General features: G+C 36.6%; 2 protein-coding genes across 2 annotated transcripts; both read left to right on the top strand.

Moving 5' to 3' along the window:
* The first annotated feature begins 1,284 nt into the window (after positions 1-1,284).
* LOAG_02257 (hypothetical protein) lies at positions 1,285-10,332 on the top strand. Its single transcript, XM_020445962.1, has 23 exons — positions 1,285-1,459; positions 1,948-2,159; positions 2,371-2,459; positions 2,713-2,813; positions 2,954-3,342; positions 3,456-3,632; positions 3,762-3,970; positions 4,306-4,537; positions 4,745-4,991; positions 5,618-5,811; positions 5,962-6,085; positions 6,150-6,339; positions 6,691-6,909; positions 7,173-7,309; positions 7,403-7,524; positions 7,736-7,873; positions 8,050-8,203; positions 8,567-8,704; positions 8,993-9,156; positions 9,463-9,585; positions 9,704-9,799; positions 9,887-9,973; positions 10,100-10,332. The coding sequence occupies exons 1-23, from the start codon at positions 1,381-1,383 to the stop codon at positions 10,151-10,153; spliced, it is 3,675 nt and encodes a 1,224-aa protein (XP_020303639.1). The 5' UTR covers positions 1,285-1,380; the 3' UTR covers positions 10,154-10,332.
* A 1,790-nt stretch (positions 10,333-12,122) lies between these two features.
* On the top strand, positions 12,123-13,695 carry LOAG_02256 (hypothetical protein; the record flags this gene model as incomplete). Its single annotated transcript, XM_003137794.1, has 3 exons — positions 12,123-12,299; positions 13,285-13,319; positions 13,524-13,695. The coding sequence occupies 3 exons, from the start codon at positions 12,123-12,125 to the stop codon at positions 13,693-13,695; spliced, it is 384 nt and encodes a 127-aa protein (XP_003137842.1).
* Positions 13,696-14,101: the final 406 nt, after the last annotated feature.

The raw sequence follows: 14,101 nt of genomic DNA, 5'->3' as shown, positions 1-14,101 counted from the left end.
GGTGGCGAGATAGATAACGAACAGTATAAAATTTGCTGTAACAACAAAAGTAGATCCATTTCCATACTCTTTTTGTTTTCCTATCACTTGTAGGTTAGTTTATGTGGTATTAATCAGTCTAACATCAAAAAGAATTTGAACTATCCGTTTAAAGTCACCAAATGCCTAGCAAAAGAAGGGAAAGATAACGGCAGGAATTAACTGCCTTTTCACCTTCACTTAACAGTAATCAAAGAATCGATCCGATCACCCTGATTAATTAATTAGTTGATTAACTGCTCTAACTGTATGTTAAAATGATTTCTTACCGTTTTTCATTTTCCCCGGTATATACCTAAACTATTCATCGGTCGTAAGTGTGGATATGCTGATGATTGCATCATATCTATCGTTTAGAGGGTTTTATGTCCATTAGGCTAGTTTTACATCTATTCAGATGTCAGTCAGGTTTAATTATTATTGCATTTCGTTCCGTCCAAATTCCTCCACTTTTGAACTTTTAAGGTTACATGTCTCACTGTCAGTCAGCAGTATTTTATCTAATTTTCAAGATTTGTTTAATCACTCCAAGAAAGATATCTTAAACCTAAAACTGCGTACTGGAACAACAGGATCCGTAATAAGATTATGAACCTGCTGCTTTTCTGTTTATCAAAGCCTTTTCTACTTGTTGGTGGCCTGCTTTTTGGTATGATTTCGTATCGATAGTTCCTTTTTCAGTATCCCTTGGGGGGGAGAGGATCTGCGGCAAGTTTGCAGAATTATACATCCGAAAGTTTTCAGTCCAGTCATACTAGTAATCATAGCTTTACTCCGTCGACTTTCTCCTTTTTGTTAAGATCAATTTTAACGATGGGACATAAATTTAGATAGATATGTGACTTTTGTGTATTTCCAAAAAGAACTTATAGTGAATATCTTTGGATATGTTGCCTTTTTTGTTAAATTCTAAATAATCGTTAGTAATGATAAACTGACGGAATGCAATAGGTGTAAGGATTACTTATGTCATAAAGTGTACAACTGTTACTATAATTTCAGAGAAACCCTTCTAGTTTTTTGTTTTTGTTTTTTTTCTTGTAGAGAATTTTCTTTGTCCCGGTGTAGTTTTTTTATGGAACAGCGAAGTGGAACGGTCACGGATAAAATGGATATGATTCTGGAGGTATCCTGCAAGCTAAGATCATACAAATTTCATCGCAGTTATGAAAACGGTTTAGCATTGCGTTTAAATACTACGACTAAGGTGAACAGTAAGTAAATATCAATGAATAGAACTTACGTGTTTCAGAATTTCGTGAACGGGTGTTGCTATTTGTTGTACAAGTGTTCCCGGATATGTTGGGGTTATTTTCCGGGTGTTTGGAGAGGTGTGCATGAATGGAACAACAGAATACATCATCTCATCCGCTTTTACCCCCTGGATTTACCAATCCGTCGTTTGCATCCACTTTTTCAGGTGTGACTTTTTCCTTGCATAAAATAGATCAATCTTTTGTATTTGTGGGTAACTTGTGACCTAGATTTGAATGGAATTTTCCAGGACCATACCTTTTAGTCTGTCATTCTCTTTCTTAAATCCTGCTACCTATACTTCCAAGCACAGAATAGCTTAGCAAGTGTAAAGGAATTTCATGAAATTTTTTTTATAAGTGCTGTTGTCAAACCTCATTTTCTCGTAAAATACAAAATGATACATTTTTAAGGGACATAACAAGCATTATATTCATTAATTTCTGGAGAAAATGTGGGCATAAAAACATTATTAGCGAGTACTAGGATTAAGAAATTCATGAATATCGTTTTTTTTTACTATTTCACTAATAACTTTTTTAGAACCGCCTGCTGCAGAGCCGTCAAACTGACATTCATTTGATTGTGGGAAAATAGAAACCGAATTAGCCGTTGAGACAATAAGCTATTACTTTTTACATCCCTACCATTTAGGTATAACACCAGCCGCTGGAAATGTTAGTAACCCGTTGCTGGCTTCAACACTTCATCACCTCCAAGAACTTTCGGCAGCGCAAGGTGCTGCTGGGTTGTTACCAAACAGTTCGCAACTGTCTTTGAGTAGTCAATTTGCAGCCGAACTCAATAATATTGCAGCAGTTAGCTGGCCCGCTGCTCCAAATGCGAACGCTGCTTGGCTTGAACAGGTTTCGTACTATTTTGCCCTCCTTTGTTTTCGGTGGTTGTTCCACCAGTTTCATTACGAGATATCCCATTAAATATGTTTCAGTTCTAACTGTATCATTTTCATTCTGAAATTCAATTTTTATTTTGGATCATGAAATTAAAATTTGGACATTGATTCCTACAATTCGCTTCAAAAATATTAGAATTTTTTCCGTAGCTTCAATTTTCTAGGCTAAAGTTGCTGCCATTTTGCCGATGTATACAGTTTTCTCTGCCGGAACATTAAAACCAAAGCAAGTTTTCCGTTTTTATCGAAGTGTGTTCAACACATATAAAAGTTTATGTCAGAGCTCCAATCTTTGACACCTTCTTTTGGACTTGGCATCAGTAACTTGACTTCTTTTTCACAATTAAGCGAAAACTGCTGTATGGTTTAGCTTTAGTGGATATTCAGGTCATCTAAAAACGGCTTATGGATATTGTTGCGTTTATCAAGAGCAGAAAAAAATCGATCGAGTAAACTGTTATGAATTGATGAATTTATTTGCTGCATATAAAAGTTGCGTATTTCAGCGATGCAGCAACTCTTAATCCGGGTGAAATTGAGCTCACAGTACAGAACAGTATTGCAGCCAGCAACAGCGTTATCTCATCTGCCATGCCGATCACTGCAGGTATTCTGGATATTGCTGCTGTTAATTCAGTTTAAAATTTGGTCACATGCAGAATCTTAGCTGTGTGAAGTTAATTTAAGTTCTGAAATTCCAGTGCTGCACCACAAGCTGGCAGATTTACAAAAATTTTATCATTTCAGATACTTTTCCTTGTAAAGTGGAGAATAATAATGTGCATAACCTAAGCTCACAACCCTCAACTCCACAGCAGCGAGGTCAGCAACCAAATGCCATTATGGGTTCGACACAGTCTTCTCCTGCCAGTGCAATGCTTGTAATTGACAGACAACCAGGTTCCATCCAAAGCCATTGCTCAACCGAAATGAGACCTTGTTCGACGTCTTCCATGGGTCCGTCTTCCGTTCCGAATCATTCAAGCGTTGGTTCAGTTGATCATTTATCAGGCTCCGTAGGGAGAGCACCAGTGCCGGAAACAGTCAGTACTATACGACCGTGTTCACAACAAAGCAGCTCTAGTTATATTATATCGCGCGGGAACGATCCGTCCAACGTTCACTCTCCTGCACAGGTATTTATTTTATTGATTGTTTGAAAATGACGAGGAAATTTGCATAATGACTCGCTTCTATTGATTGTTTAAATGGACCTTAGGATTTATACACCATATCATGTACTCCGCAGATCGCTTCCATGTCGGTCGGTTCGCGTAATTCAGCTGTACAACAGAAAATGTTCGATCCAGGTGTTGCAAATCGTCCGACAGAATTGCGTACTGTATCTTCTGGTATGCGAAATGCCACTCCAGTTGGAACCTCTTCTGAAGTTAATCAAAGTTCATCAACTGTTCAACAAATATCGGTAAGTTGTGATATTAGGCGGAAAGGTAACATTTATGTTACAAGGGTGAAATATCAAAAATACCCTGCATCATTTTCTTACATTTTCATTAATAGAATTTCGAGGTATTTCTCGACTTATTTTTTGCAGGCCACACCTCATGAAAATGGCGCAGACAATAATAATTTAGAAGATTTGCCATGGTCCAGTATAGATCTTGCTGACATTGACTTGTTTAGCGGGTCATCTGTTGCTGAAAAAGATGTTATGCACTCCGTTCTGGATGAAATGGACCCGACTGTGATGCATCGACTTTTCCTAAACGAACCATCTTCTGGTGCAACTAAACTGCCTATAAAGTAACTGTTGAAGATTTCCGTCAATATAATATCCAAGGGTCTATAAGCTACCTTACAATTATATGACGGGAAACTGCCTTATTTGGAAAGGTAGAGAAGTTTGACACTATTTAGGCATATGAAGAAATACAACGCTGTCAGTTACACTTGTGCCGGACAGTGTATTTTGTCTGTAGCAGAAATATAGAGAAGAGAGTAAGGTGAGAATGAGGATGATACAAAAATGAGTTGGATGGGCTTCTCATGTAGCCGCCATCTACAAAATCTTCAGGTGAATCATTTTTGAATTGATAGTTGCTGAAACGAAGTTTTAACGCAGATTCCAAGATTTTCAGTGTCTCACAACTTGTTACACCAAAAATTCGTGAAAAGATCAAACTAAAAAGAGAGAAGGAATTAGCCGATGCAGATAAGGAATTGGATAGACTTCTTTCACTTGTTGCCAAGAAAGATGCTATATCGACACCTGTGTCTAAAGTTCCAAAGCCGCTTCAGGCGCTTGATCCAGTACTGATGATGAAAGCAGATACTTCTGATGATCACAAAATCAGCCTCAGTCCTGTTCAAGTAAGCATTTTTCGTTATCACTAAGTGTAAATCATTACTTTCAAATTTTGGAATTATGTGAATTTTTCATGAGCTCAAATTGCTGGTACTTCAATTGGAATAAAAGTCGAATGAAGATTTTTTGAGATGTGGTTTGTTTCCGATATTTCATATCTTCTTGGTATGTTATTTATATAGATAATTTTGATTTATAGTTCACGCCTCCAGATTCACCCACAGCATCCACCTCAGCCGGTGTTTCATCAGGATTATGCAATTTCTTCTTTCCTTCATCTAACTCTTCCACCAGTACTGGTGCTCTCCGCCCAAGAGCTACACGTACCGACGTCCCGTCAGCGAAGACACGTTTTTATTTATGCCACCAACGGAAAAGAAAACAAGTCGAACAAAGTTCCTGTATATAAACAGAAAGCAAAAACATTCTTGCAGTCCGTATTCAAAGCTGAAGAACACGGTAAACCGTTTTATGATTTGGGTTTTATCAAACTTTTATTGAATTATTGTAAGAGAATGTTTGGGGATCGCCACTTTATACAGCTAGGATTTAATGGAAGTTTATTTAAATTTGGTGACATGAATAGGAAAAATTATTTCCCTATTAAACAGAAATCGATCGTCGAAATATTAAGTTATGATTTATAGTCAAATTGTTAAATCTAAGATTATTACTCATTTTAATAATGAACTAATACGTTGGAATTTTACGTAATCTGTGAATTAGTAGAAAATATCACAGTTTTAAAAAATTCGTTTAAACCGTTTCCCCCGTTTTTTTGCATTCTTAATTTTATTGTTTATAGTTAATTATCCGTAACGCAATATTTAGTAACAACTATAAGACTGCAAAGCAGGATTTTCGTTAAGTTTCAAATTGATTGCCATTGCATTTTTTGCCTCCATCTTCATTTTCAAAGCTCTTTTGAAGCGGGAAGCTTACAAATTTAATATGAGAACTTCACTGAAGTTTTGACCCAAAGCAAAAAACTGATGAGTCCGAGAACTTTCAAAATATATACGTAGGAGAATTCTTTCATTCTACAAACATGCTGAATTCTTCTATTTTACAAGCAGTGATTCTAGCTCCCGACGACGCCTACAATTTCAAGGATGATGAGGAGGAAAGTAAGCCGTTACCATCTGGTGCAACCGCGTCTGAGACGCAACTGCGAGAGCAAAGACTAGAAGCAGAAGTTGCACAGAGGCTCGCACGAATAAACAGTGCCCATCCAGAGCTTAAAACAAAGAGTGGAAGTGATGAACCGCAGTATCAGCAGGTACAATGATATAGATGTTTTTCTGAGGTTTCAATTTATTTCACCCTTACTGCGGTTTTTCCTTATGTTTGTTGTTATAATTCTCTGTAGTTGCTACATAGTTTCGAGAGGAGAGATGGATTTCCAGTATTTCCAATCGGTGAATTTCAGGATCTGTGGAGGCATGTGGTACCTAAAAAGCGACATTCGGCTGCATCAGAGAGGCCATCCGTGCCTTCAACTCCTTTGTTACCACCTGCTGCCGTCAATGAACATCGCGCAGAAAATCCGTCAAGTAAACTTTTTTCTTATTCAATTAGGACAAAAGTCTTCAAGCTTTTTCATTACTGATTTTACAGGTCAAAAGGTAACGGAACCGCAAACAATAGTCGATTTATTGTTGCGCCGTAAACAACATCGCTCATCATTCGGCTTCTTAAAGACGAAATCTCTTGGCGATAAAGAAACTGCCAAAAGTGAGCAGCAAACAGGGCCATCGGTGATTACGATTAGGGTTGAGCCCAAAACCGATTGTGCTGCCGAAAATGGGTCCGTTTTCTTACTTAAATGTATTTTAAAGCGAAATGAAGTTAAACTTGAACTGCAATCACTCGATAATGTTCCTCGGTTTCAAATTATTATTTGGAATTTAGGACTTCTTGATTGTCACTTTCAGCATCATGACCTTGTTTCTCCCTATTGGCCAACTTATACTCCACATTTTCCTCATTCTCTTCCCTTCTTTCCTCCTTTCTCTTCATTCCATTCTTTCCCCTCTTTCCACTCTCTTGTAACGTTTTTAGAAGATAATATTGTTAGGTTTTTAGAAGATATCTTTGATCAGTTGTACTACTACATACTTTTAACTTACGGCATGATATGTGGTATTTTTTTTTCTAGAACTCAGTCAGAACAACCTCTTCCGAAGTTGTTAATCAGATTGCCCCGAAGATCGGTTGACGAGAATATGCTAGAATATGAGAAACCAAAGAAAAAGAAAAAAAAGCGAAAGAAAAGAGACAGTGATTATGAATGGGTAGGTCCCGAGTCGAAAGGGAAAAAGAAGAAAAAACGTAAACATAAGCATCACCACAAAAAGAAGAAACGACATGCATCAGAGTAAGCTGTATAATATCGTTATTGATATATTTATCTGGTTAATTATAAGGGTTAACCAGGAAGTGCATTCACTTGAAGCATGCGTGCACACTAACATCAGATCATCGAAACGATTTTAACGAACATGTGTAACATTCCTGTCAGGAACGCTGTATGAGTAGATAGTTTGTCTTTCGAAGTGATATTCATTCATGCATAGGGATTCAGTTTTCGGAATGATCATTTTCCACTTGTTGTAATTTATTTAGTAGCTGTTTTTCAAGTTTCGAGGAAGAACTTACGAACAAGCAGAGTGAACAATGGACATCTGAGAGTGCGAACAAAGAAGCAACCGTTTTCAGTAAGAAACGGCGCCTTATAATGCACTGGAATGAGAGAGAGGGAAATCGTGTAGATTCAGGTTTGTTATAATTCAGGTTTTTTTTTTACTTGAGCAGTCGTCATCTTGTTAATACACTGCTGAACGTCTTTGGTAATTGTTTCATTATTGCAGAGTACTGCCGGGACCGAAACTCCTCTTTATCATTCGAAAGTAATGATGGACACAACATGCATCCGGAATCGTCAGATCATAGTGTTTTATCTAAGTTTCATCCGGTAGATGGACATTTAGCGGTGAGCATTTTCTTTTTATATCATTTGAATTTGTACTTCATGTTACTTGTCAGCTGATTAGATTATGTTTGAAGGTGATGTATGTGTTAGTTGGTTTTACGCAAATAGATTCGTTTTAGTTTATACCACATTTTATTCAGCATTTGGTACTAATTTCCTACTAATTTTGCTACGTTTGTTGCTAATCTTGTAATCTATCATTTTTTTCCAGAAAGGGACTTTCGTAGTTTGCAAAGCTGATATCTTGAAGGAAGATTGTCCTCTTTGGAGAGTTGATAATCAGAACTTGCTGCAGAAATATCCGCCTTTCAACCTTGATGGCAAAATAGCTTATAGAAACAGTTCTACGGTTTGCAATTTTTGAAAATATTCTCTAAAGTGATTACTAGTTATTTCTGCTACGATGCTTTTTTTGCATCACTGTTGTTACTATAAGGATCGCACAAAATTTTTGTTTTGGTTTTGAAAAATTCATTGTAGAGATTGACTCCGAAAATTCCTGTGTAACCAAACAATTTGTTCCAGTATTCTGGTTGGTGTGATCAAATTGCTGATAGCTACATTGTTGTACGGGTACGCTTCATCAAACACAGTCGTTCGGAGTCCATAGTCGAACCAGAAATGCCGCTACTAGACATGTTCCCAGCAATCAGCATCGAATATGAAGAGCAGCCGTCTGGTAATTTTTCGGATGTTTTTCAAGCAGTTTAATTTTCATACGATGGTCATTCTGTGTGTTTTCTGGTGACCATAGCACATCGCACGCTATAGTATGCTGACTATCTTCAAGGGTCTATCGCCGAGCCTTTTGATCTGCATGGTAGTCAGGTATCAAAGTTTCACACGTGCGCAATTGGAAGCGATCATTTTTACTTTTATGGGCAAAAATTTATGTTGTCTTTGGCTTTACATTATGTTTTCTCTTTTTGCGACATTACTTTTGTCTTCAGTATAAATTGCATGCAGATGAGTTGTTCATTTTAGCAATCTTTTGCAAAACACAGCATTTTTTTTTTTAGTGAAATAGAAGACATTATTTCAGCCAACACAAGAACTGCATCCGAACAGAAGGATCTTTTCACAGACGACCCAATTCGAAAGCAAATGGTTCTTTATGTAAAAGCGATGCTTAATCATGCACTTGATATGACATTCCTCCAGACAGTAAAACAGAAAAGTGGTAAGGAAGTTTACATGTGCTGTTCAATATGATCGACTTAAAGATGCATGATAAATATATAGTAGATAGCGTATCAGAGTTGTTTGGCTTCTTGTCCTTAAATAGTTTTCTGCAAGATTTAGATCAAAACTGTATCGAAGCTTGATTAGTTTTACGCAAGTTTAGTCGTGCATTTTGCATAATTCGTCTTTTCCTCTTAATTTTGAGGATTTTCCTGAAATGTTCTTGTGAACATGTTGTCAGTTAATATACAGTATATCATTTCATTTTTACTGTGTCGAATTACAGACTGGAATTATTTGTGTGCTTTAAATGGTATTGATAAATTAAACCAAGAACGAAAAGAGAAAGTACAGTTGCGAGTGAAATGGATTCAGCGTTACTTGGATCTTCTCCATTTCTATTCGTCATGTGTGGTATGCGATTCGGAGGGCAGTGGCTTAAGTTGTCAGGTAATCTTACTTCGGATTTTCCAGTTCGCGTAGCATCATGAAAATCAACGCGATGTGCTCTAACTTTTCTCATTCGCGAATCTTGAATGCCGTGCATTAATGAGGTCATTTGAATGAGAACTATCCTGAGTGTAAAACTATTTCATTTCCTTAGAATCAGTTATTATTTTTTCAAAAAGAAGCTAACATGTGAACAGCTTCGAAATATTGTGAGTTTAAAACTAGTATGGTCATCAATGAGTTCGAATAATGCTGCAGTGCACTTTAGAACAAAAATATTTGATCAATTTTAAATAATTGTTTTAGGCATGTGGCATTTCTGGTGTTGAAAAGGTTGTGCAATTGTTTTGTAACGAAGGTTATGATTATGATACTCTGGAGGCTGAAGAAGTGTGTTATACAGGATCTGGGTCTCCATTGCATGCGGTGGTAAGAATTTAGTTGAAATTTCTTTTATCATTCTCTAGAATATAACCAGCCTTGAAAGTTTGCTTTACTCCCCATAACCATATTTAGTTTCATTAATATCTTGAAATCTTTCTTTCAGGAATATTTGGTTTGTTCGTCTTGTGGAAAGCTATCGAGAATTTATCACAAATTGCATCATATGCGGTATATACTCCTCAAGAAGTGCGAGGATAAGGTCCGAATATAAAATTATAGCACTACTTATTAATAATTATGTATAACTCATATATCATGCAAATATATTCATCACTATCCTCTGCAGCTGGAGAAAGTTAGTACAGGAAATACGGATGTTTCATCGGAGTTCGTAGTGGAGACTTGCATGAACGATGTGGTATGGCTGCGTTCGGTAAGTCATTAAACTTTTGGTTTCTGGATGTTGTTGTCACAGCTTAGTTGTTGGTAATCCGTTTTGATCTGTAAACTTGGTGATAGGTCTATGATAGGCAGTGTAGTTTTTTTTTGTTGTTTTCAGGTTGTCAATGAGTATGCAGATCTGTGGAGAAGGATTGAGATGAATACCTGTTGATGTCGCATCTTTTTTCGAGTTTAAAAAGGTGTGTTCGATTTTTCAATCAGAGGAAATTTATTGTGAATTCTCGAGCAAAGGATGAAAACTGCAGAATTCTAGGAAGCTTTAAATAGATAAAAATTTCACTAACACTCATATAATAGAAGCTAACTTTGCATGCATCTTCTGGACTGATCCATTATTCCTAGAGTTATTTCATCTTGTTGTTGTGTTGATCATAATGATAGTTACTAAATATAGCACAGATTTATACAACTTTCTCCTACCTCCTTCTTCCATATGCTTCTCCCATCCCTCATAGTTCTTCGCCTTCCTCTTCTTATCTCCTCTCGTCAAAGTTTACTTCGAGCAGTTTTACAAATCTTTCGATGGAGTCCTACCAGCATAGCGTGAATAACTGTAAGAAATAGGAACCAATCGATCCAACGGGTAGGATCTAAGCATCTAATAGTCTCGACTTTGTACAATACTGTGAAACACTACTAGATTGTTATTGTAGCGGGAATCAATTGTTCCTTGACAGTTTCGTGTTTCTAATTTAATGTAATCCAGAATTTGTTGTGATCTGTTTATAAACCAGGGAGAAAAGCAGATGTTATGCCGTGATGCATTTCCATATTTGCAGCTCGGTAATTTAGATGAAAGGTCTACGTATGGGTTATGTTTTCCTTTATGAAGCAACTTTTTCATTGTTGGAAATTGCCTCTAGATAGGTGGTAAAGAGTTGAGGATGAATAAAACTCTTTACTCGAATGAAAACCGATTTGAAAAGTTTTAATTAGGGGTGAAAAAAGACCCACTCCTAGTCCTGTCATTTAAATTAATTGAAAAGTTGCTTAACGAAAGGAGATGATTAGTTCCATGAGATGAAAATACTGGAAATGTTCGAGAGCAACGACTCCAAAGTTGCTTTTATTTGCTTTATGTATATTTGTAACATATCAGTTTGCCCAAGCATTTTCGAGCATTCGTTGGCTTGATATGTAAATAAGTCCGAATTCGTGAAATGACATTTTTTGGAATTTTCCCTTTGTATTCATGGCAACTTGTTAGTTTTATTTGGAGCTAAATGGTTTTGAATTGTTAATTGCTCTGTCAGTTTATCTCAGGTGTGCTCCTTCGGTGATTTTTTTTTCTGTTTTGTGTTTTATCCATAACTTGATTTCCGTATCTTTCATTTGTGTTATTACTTACCATACAAATCAGTGGTGGTAAATGATTTAGTTCGGTATGCGTCATTGGATGGTTTTTCGAAATTCAGGTGTTGTAATGATTTTTTGAAAATGGCCTCAGTTCTGTTAGGGAGGTAACGTTATTTGATTAATCAGAAATCGAAGGGGTTACAAAATGATCTCATCAAGAAGGTAATATGATGTTTTATGTAACCACTATTCATAAAGATTTTTAATTCAGAGTTGGATCACAGCAAACTACCATAAAGACCACCATTATTTTCAAGTTTAGTTCAGAAACAAGATGGTGATTTTGCAGGTAGACAGTGACACATCCTCTGAAAATTAAGAGACGAACGTATTTGTATGACTGAGAAAGTAGGGCGTGGGATGTTCCGTTTTCTGTTCCTTTCTCAGGGTCCATAATCAAGACTAGTCGATACTCAATATTTTTTAATATTGCAAAAGGAGTGGGATGAACAGTACAGTCTAAAATAATGCCAACTAGCATTGTATGCGGGTAGTTCATCTCAGTTAGGTTTACGATAGTTTGTGGATAGTCGAGTCGTTAAATTAGGCGGTAAGTTTTGGATGTGGGACTGGGATTCTCGAACTCGAGATAGGTGGTTCGCTAATATTCAAATTGATGGTAAAATAGGTGCTTCTAATCGTTCATGAAACAGCATTTGAAGCATTATTGGATTTTCGAACTGAATAAGAGGAAAGAACATTCATTATTATTCCTTATACCTTGGAGGTAACCCGGCAAAAAAACATTTTTAGTGAAGAAATAAATGGACAGGATAGTGTCATACTTATCCGACAGACTACTGAAAAATTCGTCAGAGAACTGGAACACTTGTCACATAGCTGGAAATGCCACGTGGCTGACTATTAACAGCTCTGGGGTTATCAACAAATTACATGCGGAACACTTGTCCAGCAGACAAGATTTCAATATAGCGACGGCGGTCAGCTCTGAGGTCATAAAAAACTTTACTACTATAAGCAATCTCAGTAGCAAGCATTAGTTGATACATATGGTGTGATCGAGACGCATTTACTCATTGACAAAATTTAGTCGAAACTTGATGCACCTTACCACAACAGAATAATCGCTGCGATATTACGAGCATACATTACTCTGAACTGAACGCTGCACTTTTACTCATTCCGGAAATAAATTTCGGATAATTTATAATCCAAAAAACAAATTACAAACTACGAATAACCCAATATTCCACTTCGATAATAAAGGTGATCCCTTCCTACATGCATTCTTTAATCTCTTTCTACAACCAATTACAAACACAATTCATTTTTTCTCCATCAATTTAAAACATCACGATCATACCACATACCGGAATCTCCCCATAGGATGGTGGAATCATAGTGTTGTAACAACTAAATCAACAAAAATGGAAAATAATCGTAATTTATTAAATTTAGTCTTGCAATATCGCGTAAATTCAGTGTAACACATCATGGATATACTGGGGTCTCTCAGGCAATCCAAGAATTTGAGAATAAGAGGGACTTTCAAATAATGGAATCATATTAAGGTAACAGTCGTGTCAATGAAAATGCACAATAATCATGATTCATTAAATTTAATTTTGCTATGTTGCGAAAATTCAATGTAAAACATCATGATTATATCGGGATCACTTAGGCAACTCGAAAATCTAGGAAGGAGAAAATTTCATAGGATGATGAAATCATCGTGATCTAACAAAATGTATCAGAGGAAATAGGAGAAAATACGCAGAGAATGGTGCTGCAAAATAGATGATGTTGTCTTGGATTGATGTTGTTCCCGCTGTGTGTTTGATCGATTTATCGATTTATACAATAATAGCGGCGATGGAATTTAATATGCAATTTAGGGTTTCCGTTTTCAGGTTCCGTCTATCTCCGCTTATTCCAGTCATTTCGTTTTTCATACATCAGTTGCAGGTTGAAATTCCGGATGAGCTGGTTGATGGATCTTTGTGAGATGGCATTGTTGTAGCGGTTGGGGGTTCAATTTACACGTCATCTGTATTTTTAGATTTTTGAAATTTCGCCTTTTCCCTTTCATTTAAGATATTAAGTTTTTTATAGTAAAGTTGGAGTTCCTCTTCTTCCCGTGGAAAAGTTGTATGAGTTTCCTTTTTTCTAAACTTTATAAGCAAAAAAAAAAGCGTGACGTTCAGTTTAGCGGACTACCGTAGTAAAGTGAGAGATAGCAGAATATGGGAAAGTTGGAATGATCGTTGTCTAACGCTGCAGCGGCGTATCTCTCCGTGTCATTTTGGTTTGTATGTTTGTTTGTGGCCGAACAACAACGAGCATCAGTTGATGAGAAGTTCACCATTGGTAGATTAATGCATATTGAAGTTGGGTTGTGGGAAGAGGGATGAGGTAGTAAGGAAGTGGTTAGGATGGTATCATGCATGAAGCATATTAGTTGAGTTCTAGCTTTTGGCATATATTTCAATCTGATAAGGTCAAGTGGAAGGGTAGAAATGGAAATGGTGCTTTGTCGGCGAATGAAGTGATATCTCAAATGCTTCTGAAATGCGGGAGAGTTGATCTCATTTGATCACATGAATTGCGAAACGAGGAGGATTTTTCAGATTATAAAGGGAGAGAGATGAAAGAAATATTTGTAAATTTGTTATTATAGTGGTTTCTTGAATACATCATTAAGTTTCTGGGCAACATATAGTTTCTAAATCAGTTCCAAAGGGACGAATAAAAAAGCGAACTGAGATGATTTGTGTATTACTTT

Source organism: Loa loa (assembly GCF_000183805.2).
Source record: "Loa loa unplaced genomic scaffold supercont3.454, whole genome shotgun sequence".
Lineage (NCBI taxonomy): Eukaryota > Metazoa > Nematoda > Chromadorea > Rhabditida > Onchocercidae > Loa > Loa loa.
This window is presented reverse-complemented; position numbering and strand designations above follow the sequence as displayed.